The sequence below is a fragment of the Artemia franciscana genome, unplaced genomic scaffold (assembly GCF_032884065.1).
Source record: "Artemia franciscana unplaced genomic scaffold, ASM3288406v1 Scaffold_1304, whole genome shotgun sequence".
In the NCBI taxonomy this organism is placed as follows: Eukaryota; Metazoa; Arthropoda; class Branchiopoda; order Anostraca; family Artemiidae; genus Artemia; species Artemia franciscana.
Window position 1 is genome coordinate 44,588 of NW_027062789.1, and position 22,275 is coordinate 66,862.

At 35.3% G+C, this 22,275-nt stretch overlaps 1 protein-coding gene across 2 annotated transcripts in view; it reads right to left on the minus strand.

The window, feature by feature from the left end:
• The window catches only part of LOC136042452 (uncharacterized), a 45,340-nt gene that overhangs the window by 17,277 nt on the left and 5,788 nt on the right, over positions 1–22,275 (minus strand). For both annotated transcript variants that reach the window (XM_065727417.1, XM_065727416.1), the window contains exons 2-5: positions 21,509–22,160; positions 13,181–13,356; positions 4,598–4,708; positions 354–470 (exon numbers count right to left, since the gene is read on the minus strand). In XM_065727417.1, the coding sequence (XP_065583489.1) occupies positions 354–470; positions 4,598–4,708; positions 13,181–13,356; positions 21,509–22,097 (993 nt within the window). In that variant the 5' untranslated portion in view covers positions 22,098–22,160. The remainder of the gene's footprint in view (positions 1–353; positions 471–4,597; positions 4,709–13,180; positions 13,357–21,508; positions 22,161–22,275) is intronic.

The following is a 22,275-nucleotide window of genomic DNA, read 5'->3' on the forward strand; positions in this document are numbered from 1 at the left end:
ATGGCCAGCGAAATTTCTTTTTAGTTGCAGAGATTTTTTTTTTTACACATGACAGTGATTAGTTGCTACTCCTAGGGTAGCGACAAAGAATGACACTTCTACTGGAGCAGAGACTCCATGTGACATGCAGCCACCCGCTAACACCAGAACGGCGACACCGGCTAGCACCTTTTACACTGGCTAGCACAGGGTGCCAAATAATAAAAACAACAGTAACAAGCAATTAATACAATGGAATTGAACAAGTATAGTAATAAAAAGACAGTAGCTACATAACTGAAAATAAAAAAGGAACACATAAGATAAGAAAGGTGAGAAATAGAATAGGTTATAATGCAATTGAATAAAGATACCATATTACTACGATGGACTTCTCGAGCACTTCTAGCCAACGACAGCCGTTCAAGCTCTCCAACCAGCTTTTTCGATTTGATCGAATGAGCCTTTACATCATGCATGATATTTCGAACCTTAAAAAAAAATTATTTATTAATCTACACGGATGCAAAATAAGTCCAAATACACTGAGAATTTGAAAGGTGCGAGGTTAGAAATGAAAACTAATTGCGGGGAATCGCACAATAGATTAATGAGCACTATGGCGCTTATCGCGTTTAACAAAATATATTTGATTGACACTTAATAACCTTTATGTTGTATTTACCAATAATTTGAAAGTCATAAATCTCCTAGATTCTGGTAAAGATAAGACTCCAGTTACTCACCAAAGAGGTGCCTATAAAATACCATGTAACTGTGGCAAATACTATGTAGGGAGAACTCAACAGAATTTCGAGAAACGCCTACAACAGCACAAAGATGATATCACCAAAGCTCTAAATTCTAATATTGCTTCTGTTTCTTTTGATTCTGCTTTAAGCAGCAATGTTTTTGAAAATCATAGCCACAAAATACTTTTTGAAGAATCCGCCCTTATTAGCAATGACCTAGACATAAAGCAAGTAGTTCGAGAAGCAATTGAAATCAGACTTAAGGTTAATAATTACATTTCCTTAAATAGGGACTTGGGAGAATATTCACTAAATTCTCTATACACAAATTTAATTAAAAATGACCTTAACAAATACTATAAAAAAAACAATAGATATTAACACAGAACCATTCACAAATAGACCTATGAGATCAGCAGCCAAAAAACCAAGGTTGGCATTAAAAACGTGTTTTTAAATCATTCTCTTTCATTTCAATGAATTGCCTTTTTTCATTACAATTTATTTATCAGTTTAGTTATTTATAATTTATTCAATGACGGTAAATACCCAAAGCTTACTCATAATGTAAACAGAAAAAAAGAAATGAGTAAATGTTCTTCTTTATATTAAAAACATAAAGTCAAGGATTTGTTTTCAACTAGGCCCAAACAATGGTAAAATAGAATATAAATATTTAATGGAAAATTCTAAATGATACTGAATTCCATCTCCAAGAACAGCCCTTAAATAGAGCCCATGATCTGAGCAAATTCCTTTCCTCCGTAGTACCAAACCCTCTCCACTTTCTTTAGGTACTTCTTATAGCCTGGCATCGCTCACACCCATTATTCCAGCCTTAGAAGTGGAAAATAAAATTAGGAACATTAAATGAATAAATTTGTTGGCACTTAATGCCCATAAGTCATGCCAAAATATATATAAAAGAACAACAATTACACAGAAATTACAAAAATCCTAACAAGATCCTACCAAAACTTGCGATGATCATCGGCAAGACGGATGAACCGTTCCAAATTTCTCACACTCATAAAACAACCATCCGCATACAATCCCACTAAACACCCAATATCCAATCCCCCCTACCAAACACGTAATTATTCAATCATTCATGTCTTCACATTCCCAAATCCGGTGATGTACACTTTCATTCAAACCTCCACACTAAGGACAAAAAATAAGGACGAGGCTTTGACCTACCTTTTCAATAAACGTTTTTCCTTGACCAAATGGCAAACTATTTGCCCTTATTTCAGTTGATAACTTATCTTCCTTTTTATTTAAACGGCTTAAAAAATATAGAATCACCCCAAATCATCGACCGACAATAAAGACCCAGAGAACATTTGTCCTCTGGATCTTTACTGTACTGACAGACAATGTGCTTCACTTGTAAGCTAGATATTCAGATGAAAACCATTGATCTTTCAAAACCATTGGTCTTACTTTTTAATAAAATCAACTCTATAGATAAGTTTCCCAAATTGTTGGATATTAGGTTTTATTACTCCCGTGAAAAAGAAAGATACCAAGCAAGATTTTGATGGTACTTGACCCAATGAACTTACTCCAGTTTTCTTCAAATGGTGTGAAAGAGTTTCAGCTTAGAGTTCGGAAGTAGAGATAATTCAAAATGTTAACTATCGACAATTCAAAAACTTGTGTTTTACATCCACCAGCCACAATCTTCTCCAACTTTTGGACGTAATATGCAAGAAACTTGGAAAACCCGTGTTTATGTATATGATTTCTGAGTCAGCGACCCTTCAGGACACACATGCTTAGTTATAAATGAAATTACTCAGTGAAAACTTTCTGAGAGCCTGGCTAAGATAGATTTTTCTACTTTTTGGCGAATTTTCTAAGTTTTTGGCGATTTTTCTATATTTGTGCAAATTTTCTATGTTTATCGTATCAAAAAGCATTTAATCGAGTTACATACAATACATTGATAAAAATACTAGTGAATGAATTTTAAGTTGCCATGAATTTTAGTTAGAATAATTGGGTCTTTTCGTTCTAATAGAGCAAACGTTCTTAAATTCCTAAATGCATGTTCTGATTATCTCCCAATTTACAATGGTGTGCCCAAGGGAGCCCTGTTAGGCCCAGTTTTATTCCATGCTACGACCAAAAGCGTTTGTGCTGATTTCAAGAATGGGTGGGGATTTGTGGATGAACTAACTATCTTAGGAAAATGTTGCGAAAATTCAAAAAGTAGTACATTGGATATCTCGGAACAGACATCAGAGGAAGCTGTCGCTAATAATATGAAAGTCAATCTCATGAAGACAATAAGTTTAACAACTGTTTTCCCAAGATTCACTTCCTGCACGTGCCCAATCACCCTGAATTATCTCTTAGTAGTATGAAACCATTGGATACTACCACCTCAGCAATTTAAAATGGGATTACCATTCTAACCATATTTAAAATACACCAACACCACATTTTCCCTCTTTAAGAAATTTAAATGTCCTAAATCGCATGTTTGACAACTTTTTTTTCTCACTTCTACACAAAATCCTCGAGTCTTCCTGTCCTGTTTGGCCTTCTGTCATCTCAAGTGTGTTGTTGGACAGAACAAAGGCAGTCCAGAAAAGGTGCCTATGAATCTACAATGAGGGTAAAGTCCCTTATGTCTCCCTTCTTCCGAGTTCAAAAATTTCTTTGCGTTCCGCCAACACTGCCCTCCATAACTCCCCTTTTCTCTGCTTAACATTCCTCTTTTTAACCTCCCACCTGTTCTGCTTCAACAGGAGGCCCATTTTAACCATAATGAGATTTTTGTCCCGTGCCTAGTTTCCATGTCAAATAGGTGGATTCTTTCAACACTCTGACTTCTTTTTTTATCTTAAAATCGTTAAATTTTTATCTTACAAATTTTGAAAGTTCTTTCTATAGTTATTTTTGCTTTAATTAAATTGTATTTTGTATTTTATTCAGTCATAAGAATTGTCTTTGCATTTGTATTTGATTTATTCCTTTTATGTTCCGTGAGCTTAAATTGCTTTTAACCTTTGAACATTTATTGTGATCGAATTGAAGAGTAAGGGGTAGAAGGGGAAGAAATAAAACGACTAGCCTGTCAAGCTTAAAATGTTAGAGGAGGCTTAAACCAAAGATACCCCATTGGGTCAAAACATCAAATGTTTCTTATGTACCGATAAGAGTGGCGTCAACTACGGGTGGGGGCGAGGGAACGTGCAACTCTAGATTTTGGACATTCCATTTTTTTGGGGATTTTCATAGAGGAATTCAAACGATAGGACAAATTACCCCACCCTAGACTTAAGAAAAATGACATTTTGCCCCTCCCCAGAATTCATGAATTGACGCTACTGACAAATAAAGGTTTCAAAATCGGGAGGGAAAGAAGTCACTTCAGTTTTTCTTTTGGTATGAAGATGAATGCAAGGCATTTCAGTATATAAGGCATTAGTAAAACTTTAAGGTAGTTTTCAGAATTTCATAGCGTTGTAGAGTGCTCTACTAAAATAGAGTGCTCTACTTAGAATTTTTCCTGAGGAGGAGTCAAAATAAAAAAACAAAACAATCTTGGCCACAACTTTGTAATGTTTTTTCTGTAGGGGAAGATTCAAACCCGTTTTGAAAAATCAATCACCTTATCGAATCACCTTATCTTTAAATACACAATTATTTGGCCCTTAGGGATTGGGTTGGAGGGAGTCAAAACAGAAAATGTGCACAGTCGGTTTTTTTCGCATTCTCAAGAGTTTTGATCCTTGGAACAAATCTTCAGGGTAGTGAGGGTCTTAATATTTACCCCAGCACCCAGTTAGTCCCACACTTCTTCTTTGCTGCAGCACAATTGGTATATATAGTAAAGTAATATCAATTTCTACCTTAGTACTATAGACTTTGCGCTCCATGTGGTCCACTTTTCTAGTTTCGGCCAGAAATAGTTCTCGCTTTTGCTGAATCAATGCAGCTTCCTCAGCCTTTATCCTTTCCACCTAAAAATGAAACAAAAACAATCAATGTACTTGTTTTAACAATAAGGAGATTGCAGGTGCATCAGATTAATAATTAAAACCAGAAGTACAGGTTTAGGTTAATTCATTTTTCAATCATATATACATAACATTCTAAATATACAAATATCTAACAGAGAGACAAGCTCATTTTGCTCAGGTAAAAATAATTAAAGAAGTAAATATGTAAAGCAAATAAATGGATGATCAATCAAAGAAAGACATGAAAAAGAAAAAAAATAATAGACATAATGTTAATTACTCACCAAGCCACAGCAGACACCCAACCTGACGATAAACAAAAAGGATATTTTTTTTTCCAACCAGCAATGGTGCAACAAGAGGAAAATCAGAGCTCAAGAAAAAGACCCAAAAGCTAAAAACAAAACACATTTTTCTGGAACATTTTTCGATGCTTAGTAGGGAATATGCCGAAATTCCTCTAAATTTTAATGCTTCGAAGAGCGAGGTCCTTGCTTTCGGCAAATCTGTCGGTGATGTTGGATGCGTACAGTTAAGAAATTAGAGTATTCAGTTATCTGCTAGTATTAAGTATCTCAGTCTCCCGATAGGGGATAGTGTAAAAACAACAAGGGCTCTCCCACCTCTCATCTAAGTGAGAAACTTAGAAAAGCGTTTGGTGTTATAGTTTGCTGTAAAGCTAGCTACAGCAGGCGTATTCTTGTCAGTGTGTACAACGTTTTTGCAATGCCTCATGTCTTCGCATTGATTCTATTTTGGAATGTGTTTACGGCTACTGATAAAAAGACTATTAGATCTCCATATTTTTGTTTCGCAAAATTTCTCTTGTGTATACCCCTATGGGCCAGAAACAAAAGACTAGTGTCAGCCTACGGGTTAACTGAGCCACTAACCTTGGCTCAGAAGCATCACGGCCGCTATTTATCTAAGCTCTATAGGACACACAGCCTCCAGCCTGCTATGTGTTAGTAGAAATATTTGAATCTATCCTTTGCAGTATATATTTCTTTGTGAGTGTGTTCTTTGTTTTGTTTTTGTTTCTTTTTGTCATCCCATCTACTCCATATTGAACCCTTGTGTATTTTTTGGGCAGTAAACATATTGATTGATTAGTAACAACAAAACAATAAATAAATAATTAAAATACCTAATAGCTGTCCAGGAAAGATTTTAACTTATTTTTTGAAATACCAAACGACAAATCAAAATTGAAAACAATCATATCGGTTCCATGTAGTAATCACGTTATTTGTAAAAAATAACGAAACCTCTCTGAAATTATCAATCGCTGATATTGTTTGCATACATTGTGAGTTAAATGTGAAGACGGCACAGCAACTGGAAACAAATCAAAAGAAAAAAAAATAGCTAGGCAGTGCCAGGATATTTCGAACAATGATGAATGGAAAGTAGCTGGCAGTTCAACAGGAAAAATATTCAACAAACAATATAAACTCTTTGACTTACTTGGAAAAGACGCTACGGAAGTATGAAAGCATTTTAAAATACGAGCGCCTTATTTTGTGTCTTTAGAGTGGAATAAAACAGGATCTAAAAGTACTCAAGTAAATAAGTGGACAGTAATTTAGGTAAGAATGAACAAGAGCAAAATAAATAGAACGCATAGCTTTTCCCTTTCAATGAAGTTTTTAAACCAACCTTATTTTAGACCCCCCCCCCAGATAACCTCAATTCTGGCAAAATAGTATATATCAAAATTTCAAAGAAATATCACATATAACGAAATAAGTCAATTCTAAACAAATAACAATGATAAAACGAATATCTTTGGCAAAAAAAAAACGGATCTAACATCCGGGTTGTAACGGTAGCTAGCGAACTAGTAAAAGATAATGAGATGAGACAATTCTAAATAAATAACAATGACAAACCTTCGACAAAAAGTGGGTTTAATATCCGTGTTGCAGCGGTAGCAACTAGTAAAAGATAACGAAATCAGACAATTCTAAACAACTAACAATGATAAAAAGAATATCGTCGGCAAAAAATGGATTTAACAGAGTTCAACAAAAATTGGTCTCAACTTTCAAAAAAATCGGAATTTTTTTTTTTTTTTTTTTTACAGAACTCTGTGATGGTTAACCTGTCCACTATCGTAAAAGAAGTTGTATTAAAATAAGAAATTGTGATAAAAGAAGTCAAAATAAAAGAAATGCAAGCTTAGCCGTCTTCTGTTATAAAAGAAGTTACAATAACCGAAGAAATTACAATAAAAGAAGTTGCAAGCTCAGCAATCCTGAGCCAAAAATAAATTACATTAAAAGAAGAAACTGCGATAAAAAAAAAATGTCAAAATAAAAGAAATGCAAGCTTAGCCGTCTTTTGTTATAAAAGAAGTTACAATAACCGAAGAAGTTACAATAAAAGAAGTTGCAAGCTCAGCAATCCTGAGCCAAAAATAAATTGCATTAAAAGAAGAAATTGCGATAAAAAATGTCAAAATAAAAGAAATACAAGCTTAGCTGTCCTCTGTTATAAAAGAAGTTACAATAACCGAAGGAGTTACAATAAAAGAAGTTGCAAGCTCAGCAATCCTGAGCCAAAAATAAATTGCATTAAAAGAAGAAATTGCGATAAAAAAAATTAACAAAATAAAAGAAATGCAAGCTTAGCCGTCTTTTGTTATAAAAGAAGTTACAATAACCGAAGAAGTTACAATAAAAGAAGTTGCAAGCTCAGCAATCCTGAGCCAAAAATAAATTGCATTAAAAGAAGAAATTGCGATAAAAAATGTCAAAATAAAAGAAATGTAAGCTTAGCTGTCCTCTGTTACAAAAGAAGTTTCAATAACCGAAGAGGTTGCAATAAAAGAAGATGCAAGCTCAATTGTCCTCTATCATAAAAGAAGTAGCAATAAACGAAGGAGTTACAATACAAGAAGTCAAAATAAAAGAAATTGCAAGCCAGCTATCCTCTGCCATAAAATAATAAATTAGAACAAACGAAGTTGCAAGCTCAGATATCCTCTGCCAAAAAGAAGAAGTTTAAATAAATATAGTCGGAATAAAAGGAATTACAAGCTCAGCTGGACTCTGTCATAGAAGAAGTTGCAATAAAAGAAGATGTTGGAATGAAAGAAGTTGAAAGCTCAGTTCTCCTCTGTCAAAATTACTGATTATTTCTAGCAATAACAAAATATGGCTAGAAATTCATTTTTTTGTAAAATAGTTCAGTTCAGTTCAGTTTATTAATATAATACGCAAAACGAATAAAATACACTGGGTCACCACGGAGAGAGAGCTCGTGATTGTGGTGACCCCAATCACCACAAGGATAATTACAAATTCATCACTAAGGGATAGTTACGAATTCTCTACCTCATAACCTGATTTCCAAAATATTTGCGCGTTTCTTTTCCAAAAATTAAATTCAAAGTTAGAAATATGTTTTTCCACAAACCACAACCTGTACGAACTGAGAGTAAGGTAGTAAGTACTTGAATATGATTAATCTGAAAAAGAGCACACCACGAATTGCACTTATAGATCATCTTAAGATTTTTTTTTTTTTAAGCTGACTGATGTTCTTGTCACAAATTGCATTAATAACTGTTAAATCTATTTTTCATACTTGTTTGGGGGTCAAGTTTATCATAATCATACTTTCACTAGACAACTTCTTAAGCTGTCTCGTACCATGTGTTTTTAGCTAAATTTTTGCTGATTTTCACCCACATTTCTTTTTTCTTTAATTTGGCGCATGCTAATGTAAAACTGCACGTAGACTTATTTTCATAGGCAGCGCAGTCAAAATATTGACTGAAATGGCTTCAATGTACAATATATTATTTCTTTTTTTTTCACCAGACTACTTAGTCTGGCAACAGTTGCCAAAGAAACTCCAGAAGGGACTCATTTGATTGGAAATTGGAAGTTCTAATGCACTTTCTAAGACTCAAAAGTGATTGAAGGACAACAAGCCCACCTCGCAGACTTTTTAGCTGCCCTTCCCCCGAAAGCATCCCATGAAAATTTTGGAATACACATTTTGTTTAAAATAGCCAAAAGTTCCAAAAAGTATACCCCCGGGGAGGATGTATCCTAATAATCTTTGGGGCAAAGCCTGTAAGTTTTGCAGGTTGCCAATTGTTTGCATTTAGGCTTTTTGGCTGGGAAAGAGGGGCGTGTGATTCCAGGTCTCCAGAAAGACAAAGGATGTTAAATGAAGCTTTCAGGAAATCATGAAGGAAACGTTTAGCTAAATCAAAACATGTTATGCGCATGCAGGTTGCGAAGAGCTAGTCAACAATATCTTAGGTCCAGGTTGTCAAAAGGGCATATTTGCCATATCTCAAGAATGGCTAGGTATTTAGCTAAAAATTTATAGGCATGTTGAGGTCACTTAATATCAAATCAAAAGACACTACATAGCTAGACAACTAAATTAAGGACTCCTCATTCTCATCGTATATCTCAGGAACGGCTGAGGGTATTTTGTTGAAACTTTCGGGGCATGTTAAACTAATTAAAAGTGACGATCCAGTTCGTCAAAAGGGTGTATTTGTAACATCTTAGGAATGGCTATCGGTATTAAGTTGAAACTTTCTGGGCATGTTGAGGGGGATGTAGAATTAAATAAAAACACTATGTTCATCCAGGTTGTCGAGAGGCCGCACATGCGATATCTCAGGAGCAGAAAAGGGTATTAAGGACATGTTGAAGGGCATGTGGAACTAAATCAAATAAATCAATGTGCAGCCAGATTATCAAAAGGCACATCTCTAATACCTGAAGAACGGCGAAGAACATTAAAAGAAACTTTCAGAGCATGTTGATATAAATTAAAACACACTATTTACTCCTAGGTGGTCAAAAGGAGGTCTCTGCATCCGCTCAGTAAGAACCAAAGAAATCAAGCTGAAACTTTCAACGAATGTTGACAGGGATACTGAACTAAATCATACGGAACTATGTGCTTCCAGGTTATCAAAAAGGGCATATCTGCAGTGTCTCAGGAGCTTATAAGGGAATTTTAGTTGAAATTTTCAGGAAACGGTGAGGAGGGAGCTGAACAAATTCAAAAGCTTATGCACATCAAGGTAGCAAGAAAGCACAGTTGCAGAGTTTCAGGAACGTTTAATGGTACTAAGTTGAAATTTTCAGGAAACGTCATGGGAAACACTGAAGAAAATTAAAAGACACTAAGTGCATAATGGTCGTCGAAATGGTTTATATGCAAAACTCAGGAGCAGCAAAGGATATTTTGTTTAACTTTCATGGAAAATTAAAAGGGGCATCAAACTAAATAACGAGACTGCGGGCTGTCAAAATCCAGGCTATTAAAAGGGTATGTCTGCAATCTCCCAGGAACTTGTAAGGTCCGGAACCAAATTAAAAGGCATTACATGTAGCCAAGAGGTCAAGATGGCAAATTTGCAAAATCTCAGGAATTAGTAAGATACTAAGTCTAAACTCCCTGGGTATGTTGAAGGGCGTGTTGAACTGAACAGAAAGGCGGCATGCACATCCAGGTTGTCAAAAGGAAAATCTGCAATATCTCAGGAAAGAATAAGGCCATAAAGATGAAACTTTCAGCGCATGTTGAGTTTGTTTTACTATATCAAATCATATTATGTACAATCATATTATGTTGTCAAAAGGGCGCCTCTGCATCATCTAAGGAATGGGTAAGCAAATTAAGTTGAAACTTTCAGGGAACGGTTAAGAGGGTGTCGATTAAATTCAAAAGACACTATGCGCATCAAGGTCGTAAAAAAGCGCATTTGCAACATCTCAGGGACGTTAGGGTATTAAGTTGGAATATTGAGGGAATGTCGTATGAAATATAGAACAAAATCAAAACATACTAAGTGCAGCATAGCTGTCAAAACCGCATATATGCACAAACGCAGATGCAGCTGTGGGTGAAAAGCCTGAAAGGTCAATCAACATTTTTGTGCTCCAGGTTGCAACATGACAAGATCAAGAAAACTCCAACCTTATAGAAGCAAAAAAAAAATGCAAATTATTAGTTCGTTTTTTTTAGAATAATACTCCCCACGCCCCTCCACCCAAAGTTCTATATTACAATTACAATTTTTTGGGAGCTTTTATCCGAAATAAAAATAGCACGCTAAAATCTTGATTGTAGAGGAGAAAAACTTAGAAAAAGGCTCTACGAATATTTTTTTTATTAACCAACAAAAAAATCAATTAGATACGAAGAGAAGTTAGTTAAAAAAAAAAAATCTACACACGATTTTTCAGAAAAAAATAAAGAACCACATTAACCGAAAGACAAGAAGACAAAAGGGCAAATGACATTCTAGTTTTTAGGGGGCATAAACAACAAGTGGAACAATAGGAATTTTTTTTTTACATAAGACAGTGGAAGACAACTTTAAATTAATACTTCGACCCTATATCCAAGGCCGTCCTCAGCAAAACAAATGAAGAAAAAACGAATATAAAATAACTCACATTAAAATACAATCATTAAAACTGAAATATTTTCAGAACAGCCCTAGCATCATTACTTCAAGGAAGTTCAACCAGGACTGGTACATCAAGCTAAGTGAAAAAGACAATTCATTCGAATGGAATAAAAAACAATTACAAACAAGCTCTTAAAGCTAATCTTGACTTTTTAGCAGTCAGCCCAGAAGGTCTAGACTTTTTAGCAGTCAGCCCAGAAGGTCTATCCGTAACAGGTCGAGTGGAATTGTTTACTTTTTTTAATATAATTAGTTAAATCGTTTTTCATTAAATTTGTATATAAGACATTAAGTGAGTATTCCACCAAATCCCTTTTTAAAGAAGTATTACTATTTTTATTTTTATTCTAATTTCAATTGCCACTCGAACAACCTGTTTTAAGCCTAAATCATTGCTAATAAGGAAAGTTTCTTCAATAAGTATTTTATGGCTAAGATTATCAAAGATATGACTGCTTAAAGCAGAATCAAAAGAAATGTCTGTACTATTAGAATTCAAAGTTTTATTTATGTCATCTTTGCGCTGTTATAGGCGATTTTTCTAAATTTCGATGAGCTCTACCAACAAAGCAGTTGCCACAGTCACATGGTATGTGATAAACCCCACTTTGGAGGGTAACTGGGGTTATATTTTTACCAGAGTTTAGGAAGTTCATTATTTTAAAATTATTGTTAAATACAATATAAAAAATATTTTGTGTGCAAACTTTTTTTTTAAATGTTTAGTAACTTCTGAAATATACGGAAGGTAAATTATATTTGAGGGCTTGGCGGGAGCTTCGCATGGTAAAATACCCATGATTTTATGAGAGTATCTTGCCAGGCTTCGGTTAATTGTATCATTAATAAAGACAATAAGATAACCGTTTCCAAAAAGAATGTCTCCAATAAAGTCTAGTTCATCTGTTATGTGAGATTCAGAGCAAATGTTTATGGTACGATCGAAAAGAGGGTACGTACGAACCTCTTTCGATCGTACGACCTAACCGTACGTACGTATAGTACGTACGACCTAACCTAAGGTAGGGTACCTAGGGTAACCTAAGGTAGGTAACCCAGGTAGGGTACGTACGACCTAACCTAACAACAGCTCTTTTCATTTGTGGAGTCTTTGTCACTATTTAGGGGGTGTTACCTCTCCTCTTGTTATTGATAGTTTCTGCCCGCTTTTAGTTTGTCTGAATTATTTTTTGCAGTTTCTGTTCGTTCTGGATTTCACTTATTTACTGATAGGAATATATGTTTGCTTTAAACTTGAAAAATTACTTGACTTTATTTCTTCTCGTCATAGCTCTCTACTTCTCGAAAAACTTCTTTTGAGGGAAGTTTTCGGTAATTTAAAAACAAATATTTTTGATAGAAAAAATCATAAATAATAATAAATAATAAAACAACACAGTTTAAAATATGTAGATTTTTCATATTTTGTGCTGTAATAATCTCTCCATGTGTGAGTAAAGTGGTATACTGCAATAAGGAAACGGTTAGATAAACATTAAATGGACATCAATTGGAGGGAGGGGGTGGTAGAAGTTTTACCAACCAAGCATTGTAGCCTCAATATCAGGGGGACATTTACACCTTAGATTTGAAAATAAATATTTTTGGGTGTTTTCAGCGCAAAATATCTGTTTCTGGCAGCTTCATTGAAAAAACGAAAAAAACAACAAAATTGCACACGCCCTAGATGTTAAACAATATATTTCGCACTCTCCTAAATTTTCAGGAATTGACACCTCAGAATCTTAACATATTTAATTTTAAGCTTTGTTCAAGAATAGAGCTCATGCATATTTCGGGAACAGAAGAGTATCTAATAAGCAGGGCCGTGGAGTCAGGCTTTTAGTAAAGTTTAGCCGAATGGATTCGGACTCAGTACACTGAACATGTCTGAAGTCGGTTATAATTTATAAAATCTAGTTAAATGAAACTTTAACAGGGCCGCGGAGTGGAAGTTGTAGTAAATTCTAGTTAAATAAAGTAATGAGCCTAGTAAACCTTAGTAATGATCTTCCTACCTCTTTCCTCAGTTTACTTGGTTCTGACATCCTACTCTTCAGGATTCCGACTAATTCCTTTTCTCTACTGTCAACTGTTTTCGCCAAAACTCGAGCTGTGTGAGGTGAAGAAATCCCTAATGATTCTGGATTTGTTCTCAATGCTTCCTCCATAAGTGTTAACTGGAACAGCATATCTGAAAAGAAGTCATTAGTAATAAAACTTTTTTTCATTACAACTTAGATTCATAAGGGAGGGAGGTCAAGTAGTTTCCCAAATGTATAACATTAAAGGTTATTAATACAATATCCAAGTTTATTATAGTTCTTCTTTGTCAAACATAAATGGCCAATATTCAATCAGAATTTAAATAAGAATAAGTAAGTGCTTTGAATTATTTAATCGATTAAGTGATCCCTATGGCATTGGAGGGAACGGGTCTTTATGGCCTGAGCCTCAACTCAGTTTGACAAGTCCATCAATAATAAGAACATCTTAGCTACAAGCATTTGACAAGGATAAATACAGCTGCACTAGCCTGATTATGGCCCGAACCCCAACACATTTTGATGACTCTGCCCATGATAAAACAATCCCTGTCGCAAATATTTAACAAGGATAGATATGGCTGCACTAGCCTGCACTGGAGCCTCAATTCAGTTTGACAAGTCAAACCATAGAAAACAAAATCCCTGCTGCAAATTTTCGACATGACAAAATACAGATGCACTAGCTTGCACTGTGGCCTGAATCTCAGCTTAGTCTGGCCACTCCACTCATAATTAAAACACCTGTGGCACGTGAATGTCAAGAATAAATAGATTGGCACTACATAATTTAGTTTTTGCATCACCCTTCTTCACAGTTGTAACCTAGCTTTCAGAGTGAGAACATCTCAAATAACTGGATTATATTGATTCGGAGTTCAAAGTAAAAGGATTTGGTTTGAATTGGATATTTATGAACTGTGAGTAAAACCGGTCTACTTTAGTGTGACGAAAATAACGAATTCAGTTACTTTGAAAAGGATTATTTTGAAACTAATTTAATCGGATGTTAGCTGTTTGACAGCATGGTGAGTAATAATTTGATTTGATTTTGGACTTTGGCTAATTGTCCATATTTGTTGGTTATACCATTATGACGGAATATGTACATTCGTCGGTGTTGAATTTCGTGCAATCAAATCTTAAAAAAGGAGTAAGTGATGAAGTTATTGCTAACCATGCTGTTGGGTTTTTCGATGAGAAGTCTATTATGGCGGCTAAAATAGAACTTTGGTCTCATGTTTACGAGGGTGAACGTGTGCAAAGACGCCAAGGCGATCAAGCTAATTACCGTCACATTAAGGACATGATGGAAATCTTCCAGAAATGCGACAGCGAAAATTTGTCTTTGCCTACATACGTGATTATTTTACCTACCGAGGTTCCTGTTATTCCTGCTGTGGCTTATTCTAGCTTCGCCTCAAAGCTTGTAAGCATTGATTCTGAACTTAAGCAAATCCGTGAGAAGATTTCGTCGTATGATCTTAAATTCCCCCCTCTTAGCAGCCCTGGCGCTCAGTCATTGAATCCCGATCTGACGACCGTTGTTATTTCTAAAGTCCCATCAGAATTAGATAATCCTGCCAAGCGTCGCGAAATAATAGACTCTAGTCCAGGTCATGAATGTATTCACAGCATTAAGCCCTCTGGCGATAAGCTAGTGGTACGAATTGACAAGATTGCTGCAAGGAACTTTTGCAATGCCGTTCCAAATGTAATGAGAGATTGTGACGTCAAAGTAAAAGAAACGAAATATATTGGAATCATTAAAGGTATACCGACCAATTTTGATGAGGAAATGTTAATTGATTGCAATAATATTACTCATGCGAAGCGAATAGGCAATTCTTTGGCTGTTAGAGTGTTTTTTGAAAACGCTGTTGCGCTGGCTAATGCACTTCGACTTGGTATAAAGATTGGGTATGAGATATATCGAGTTTACGAATACCAACGCCCACCCAAATGCTGTTATAATTGCCAATCACCAAATCACTTAAAATCAAATTGTGATAAAGAAAAATGCTGCTCCCGTTGCGCAGGGCAACATGAATCCTCGCCTGATTCTCCGTGCCAGGCTACACCAAAATGTGCGAACTGTCAAGGCAATCATGTGTCATTTTCAATGAAATGCCGAATTCTTCGTGAACTTCTGTCGAAACGATCGTCCTATACTAGAAAATGAGTGCTAAGACTAATTTCACTATATGTTCGTTCAATATTAACGGTACTAAGGATAAAGACGTTTCTTTGGATCAGAAATTAGAAAATTTTGATGTTTTATTCCTCCAGGAGCATCTCCTACCTTTAGTGAGCTTAAACTCCCTACAGAGAAGTGACGAACACTCAGTTTTTTCTAAAAGTGCACGCAAAACCTCTGGCAGACCATCAGGTGGCCTAGCATGTTTAATAAAAAAGACGCTGTTTTCACCACCCCCTTTATGCTATCACGAGAGTGATTGTTATATTGCTATTCGTCTTGCCAACATTGTCCTCATTAATGTTTATCTCCCCTGCGACCAGAAATCCCTCCGAAGTTTGACTAAATTTACAAAATTTTGCGCATTAATAAAAAGTCTTTTGAATGGCATTGAGAGTAGTGGACTGGATTGGTTATTAATCGGTGATCTGAACTGTAACATTCACTCTTCATCAGTGCGGACTGAGCTTCTGTTAGATTCCTTACCGAATAGTTACAAAATTTTGAAGAAAGATGCCTCCCATTCCTATATCCATAATAGTGGCTCACTTTCAGACATTGACCATTGTATCGTTTCTTCTGGTCTCATCTGTGGCGAAGTCCATGTTGATCAGGATGAGCGTGATTACGACCATCTCCCCCTATCCCTCACTGTTACCCTTAATGCTACTGCGGAGAAGAACCTTCGTCCCAATTCTAGAAAATGGATTTCTAAAAGAGAATGGAACAAAGCTGACTGGCCTCTTTATTTTTCTACGCTTGTTAGCCTTCTATCAACGATTAAAGTCCCTTTTAATCTGTTGTGTACAAGCGTTGGGTCCCCACAAGCCAGAATTCAGCTTAATATTTATTATAGCCACATTGTATCGTGCTTAAAGAGGTCTGAAGAAGTAGCTGTTCCCCTATGTCGCTTTAGAGCAAAAACAAGAAGTTCAATTTGGAAGAATGACCCAGAGCTCAAAACAATAAAAAATCGGGCTAAGTTGTGGCTAAAAATTTGGATAGCTTGCGGCCGCCCCTTAAGGGGTAATGTTTTCGATATTAAACAAAGAACAAAGCTTGATTTTAAACGCTATCTTCGAAAAATTAGGTACAATGGTGCTGAATTTCCTAAGTATCCTAGCCAGTGGAAAAAAGTGATCAATGTCGCGAAGTTTGATAGATCGCCTACGGCTGACCGAATCCCTAATGTATCATGGATCAATCATTATAGTAACATTTTCGATACAGTGATATATGCGGTTCATTTTCGTTTTGCCAAGCTCTGTTCTAATCTGTTGCCTAACAAAATCATTCAAGGTCATGTACCTCCCGTTAGTGTTGACTGTGTCAAAAGAAGTGTAGAGAGACTAAAATCGAAATCTTATGATATAGACGGGATCAGTGCTTTTCACCTCCACACCGATTCGGAGGAATTAGTTTATCACTTGCAGTTACTTTTTCAGATGTGTTTATGCTCTTCTTTAGTCCCTGATTCTTTTTTAGTTGGTAACATTACGTCAATTTTAAAACGCGGTAAGGACCCAACTAGTTGCGCTTCGTATAGGCCTATTACGGTTGCTTGTACTTTAAGTAAAGTATTTGAATATGTTTTGCTCCCTGATCTCCTGTCTAATGTAGATTATATGTCTAATCAGTTTGGCTTTAAGCCGTATATAGGATGCCAACATGCCCATCGTGCTATAGTTTCGCTATTACTTGAAGCGCATAAAAATGGTTTTGAGGTTCATTTTTGTGCACTCGATGTTTCAAAAGCTTTTGATTCAATTTGTCATAGCCAACTTTGGTATTCTTTAATCCAACTTGGTGCAAATGTGTCTATTATATCAACTCTTCGTTTTTGGTATGCTAATTCATATGTTCGACTCAAGTCAGGTGACACCTACGTTGGTAATATCCCCATCCGTTCTGGTCTTAGGCAAGGAGGAGTCTTATCCCCTTATCTTTTTAATGCTTGTCTTTATTCTGTTTTGCCACGTATTAATCCATCATGTTTTTTAGGCCTAACTAATCTTTCGTACATTGCATATGCAGATGATTTACTTTTGATCAGCCGCACTAAATCTAGCCTAATTAAGTCGACCCAGCTTGTTTCTAAGTCTTTTGAGGAAATCGGCCTCAAACTTAATACTGAAAAATGTGAATATTTAGTTTTTAATGCTAAGCATCGAAGTAGTGATCTTGATTGTGGTTATTTTTCAGTTAAGCTCGTTTCTTCGATTCGGTGGCTTGGTACTAGTATTTGTTCATCTTTATCGGCTTTTCGATCCTGTGGGCTAAATGATATTAAAAGTAAACTTAAAAAAGGGTACGCGAAAATTGTCCCGAACCGAGGCAGATTTTCACGAAAGGCTTTATCCAGACTTTATTCTACATATTGCGATCATTCTATATTGTTTCTTTCCGGTTTGCGCCCGTTGTTTAATAATCAAGATTTGCAGGGCATAAGAGTTATGTATTTTCGTTATTGTAAATATTTATTGTATCTGCCGCGTTCTTATAGAAATCAGAAGATTATCAGAAAGTTTTGTGCCACTGATATTATTTTCGTTTATAAGAAACTCTATGCTAGATTAGGTGCTGAGGCCTGTCAACGCTTGGGCCCTTACCACCCTTTGATTAGACTGTATTAATTGTATTGTTTGTGTTATTTCGTTTTTCTTTCCTTAATGTTTTTACTCCGCTTAATTTGTCAAAACAAGCGGGTAACAAATAAATTATTAATTATAATTATTATTGCTAATGGTCAGTTTTGTATGTTCTAAACATGAAAATTAACATAAGAAGTTTATGTTTAAGACTTTCCTTTAGACCTACGAAAAAATAATTGAAGAAAAAACGGATTTAATTTTTATAAAGCAGCAAAAAAAAATAAAATATAAACTACACTTTAGCTAACAAAAATAAAAATACTCCGAATATTTCGGCCCCACGTCCAGGAGCCTTTCTTAGCGGACGTGGAGCGGACGTCCGGGACTTCTATGTTCTTCTTTTTTTCCGCCGAGAAAGGCTCCCGGACGTGGGGCCGAAATATTCGGAGTATTTTTATTTTTGTTAGCTAAAGTGTAGTTTATATTTTATTTTGTTCACTGCTTTATAAAAATTTAACCCGTTTTTCTTCAATTATTTTTTTCGTAAATGGAAAAGCAGTGTGGTCAAAGAAATTATTTTCCTTTAGACCTGTTCATTTAAATGTAAATCCTGCATAGTAGGATGTGCGCACCAGATGCATTTGAATCACAATGCTACAATTCAACTTTAGACAAACTCCTTTTCTAAGGCTGAAATTATTTATTCAATTGACAGCTGAGAGCTCAGAGAGGCCAGATTAACAGGAGTCGGTAGCAGCTGTGCTTCAGGGCAAAGTAAACGAAAGACACAACGAAATATTGTTTGACAATGGATGGGACATAATAGTTCCGTAGTCGTTATCAGAAGAGTCATGGTGCTAGAAGGAGCCTTGAAGCATCAGACATGTATATGGTGACACACACACATACCTTATGGAACCGTACACGTATGGGCAGGCACGTACACAGGCGTTTTTTCGGGGAGGGGGGGGGGCAAAACCTTCAAAACAGCAGAAATAAAGTAGCACTTTTTTTATTTAGTAACTAAATAAATGCAAAAAGCACGTATATAGGAAAATACAGATTAACTTTAATCCATAGTATTTTAGCGGATGGGGGGAAGAAGACTGAAGCCTCAAAAATACGTTTTAGGCTCAGGTTATGTTCATAGGGATTTAGAACCAGTGATTAATCTGTTATATCCCACTGAAAGGTAAATTTTAGGGTTAACAGTACAATATGGGTGTTGTGGGGGGTAGTTCTTCTATTGCGAAAACGTCGATTTTAATGAAAAATGATAGTTTTCAAAATTGATCCATTAAAAGCTGTACTTTATCCTGAAAAGGGGGGATAATCGCCCTAATATCAAGGATAATTCTATTTTAATGTGGAAAGCAAACTCCCTTTGCGAAAATAAAACCATTACAATAGCTAATTACTTCAAAGAAGGTAAAAAGTTCAACAGAAAATGGGTTAATAATTGGGCAGTGACTTGACCGGAAATTGCATGCTGTAAAATCCCAAAGCATCTTGATTCTTAATAAATGTCCTACTTTTGCCAGAAACCCCAAGAAACCATGCAGAAATTAAACATTTCATAAAATTGTGGGGGGGGGGTCCAAAGGCCCCCCCCTACGTACGTGCCAGCGTATGGGTGATTGCGTATGAGCGTATTGGCTATAATTTAACTCAAGAAAAACTATTTTTTCTAGTATGAAATTGTTGATTTAATTTATGCCTAAAAAGCAGAGCTGGATCCATCCAAAATTTTGGTAGGACAAAACTGAATTTTGGTTTGCTTGCCAACCCGTTTTGCTATCATCCTAATATCCAATTTGATTTTGCAAATATTAGATTTTTGCATGCTTAAAAATTTCCTTGCCTATTATTTCATTTTACAAATATTTGTGGAAATAGAACAACTGTTTTGACAACCAGACAGATTCGATTATTTAATAATATTCCAGATTTTTTGATTAGAGATCCTAAACACAAAAGGTGAAATTTTCAGGTTCATATTTTTAACTTTTTTAGTAAGAAAAAAACAAAACATAAGAATTTCGAAGTACTCAACTGATGATGAAGAAGAGGAAGAAAAAAGCTGAAAACTCTGTAATGTAAACTTTGGATTAGTAAAATAGCAAGTAAAACATCATCGCGGAATTTAGGGATTATCCAGAAATTAAAACATTTTTTCCTTCATATGTTTTATGGTTATTGCATCTTTCTCTGAAGCGTATTTTATATATTATATTTTTATTAATTATTATATATTATTAATTATTATATTATCATTAATTATTAATTATTAATATATCATATTAATTATTAATATATTACATATATTATATAATATTATATATTATTAATTATTATATTATTATATTAATTATTATATATTTTGTACTGTTAGACTGTATGGCTTGGTACTTTTCTCTTAATACTTCGCCCAATATGTACTAGGGAACAATGCCATTAGATCATATTGTGGAACAGGGAACCGGGATTCGGTCAGGTCAATGAACTGTACTATTAATACAATGCCTGTAGCTAGATTGCGTAATTTTTATACACTAGTTTTTATATATACGTATTGTAATGGGTGCCTTCCAAACTGTTTTACAGGAATATTCCGGGAAAGGTCCAACGCTCATTGTCACAGAAGTCGGACAAGTGGAGTTATTTAGGTTCCTTGCCTAGTTTCAAATAGGACAGCTATTTCAGTTATTTACAAAGGGGCTAAACTATAGAAGAGGCTAATCACGAGTACCTAGAAATTACCCATTAGTCAATTTAAATCTGAGCGATGTGTGGGGTTGCTTGGTAAGTATACCTTCGAAGCAGATTGAGAATGATGGAATTAAAATTGACAATAATTGTCTCTTGCTTTTTTGCTTCAGGATCACGATATTATGTTGTTTTATTGTGTATGAATTATTTATGTAAGTTTTTTTCAGTACACGATTTCACCCTTCTGTTTATTATAGCATATATATGGTGTTTCTTGTTCTTTTATTTCTGTTCTTTCAAGCACATCTTTTATTTCTTTTCTTTCTAGCACTTTCAAGCGCATTTTGGGAGGAAGAAGGGGCATTAAATGAGAAAATTTAATTCATGCCAAATCAGGGATTAAATAAGCATGTTGTGTCTTCAAATATATCAGATATCAAGATGGCTATCATTTTCAATAAGAAAGTACCAGTTTATTTGCCAGGGAAATGAATTCGATTTTCTTTTGGTTTTCTATTGTCATGTTTTCTTTAAATTAGGATAAAGTTGGCGCTTCAATAGTTGCCACTTTACTCCAAGGGCATCCTTAGTAGTTATAAAACCCTTTGATAATAATGCCTTCAATAATTATATGCAAGGTGGCCCCAGAATATTTTTGGGGGGAGTATCAAAAAAGCCTTATGATACTTTTTAGAAGTCAGAAAAAGTTTCGAGTGGAATTTAAAACTGGTACCCCGCCCCTGGATGCAGCCTTGGCGTCAAATCTAGTTGCAGTTTAAAAGTCCCGATTCAGTTTATACCTACCTCCTAATTTAACTAAATGATCAGCTTGTACATAGGACTCGGATTGTTCTTTACATATTCTAGGAGCAGAAGAAGTTGGCTCATGTTTCAGTGGAGTTTTTGCTCTCTGTCTCATAGGGGTTTTCGGCATTGCTGCCATTTTTCTTGCTTTCTTATGTGGAGTCTTAATTTGAGTTGGAATCTTTAGAGTCTTTCTGACAGCCTTTTTTGGAGTTTTTGAGATTCTGACAGCACAAGCTACACCACAGTTTTCTGGTGCTCTATCAGTTTCCTTCTGTCTTATACCATCATTTCGTAAGTGTTTTCCAACAGAACTGACTGAATAAACAGTTTTGTTTGCATCCAAAACGTCAGAAAAACTAGAATGTTCACAAAAACTGCTTTCATTTAAAGACAGAACAACATCATCAATATAGTGGTCAAGCCATTCTTGAACAAGTTTCACAGATTTTTTGAAAGCAGATGGAGGAACTGTGATCTTCTGATTCACTTCATTTTTATGATTTTTGTCAGATTTCTCACTTAAAATCGACCTCCAAGTCTGCTGTTCAGGATAGGCTGAACTATAATTTGAGGAGTTGTGTTCCATTTGCCATAAAATTGGTTTCAAAAGCTGTCTCCCTGGACTTCTGATCTCAAATGGGCCTTAGTCCTAAAAAATATTGAACATTCACTATAGTTGAATAGAGAGGAGATTCCTCGTCCCTTGCAACTTGTACAATGTTTTTACTGGTTAAACTGGGAAACAAAAATGTTCTATATTGCAT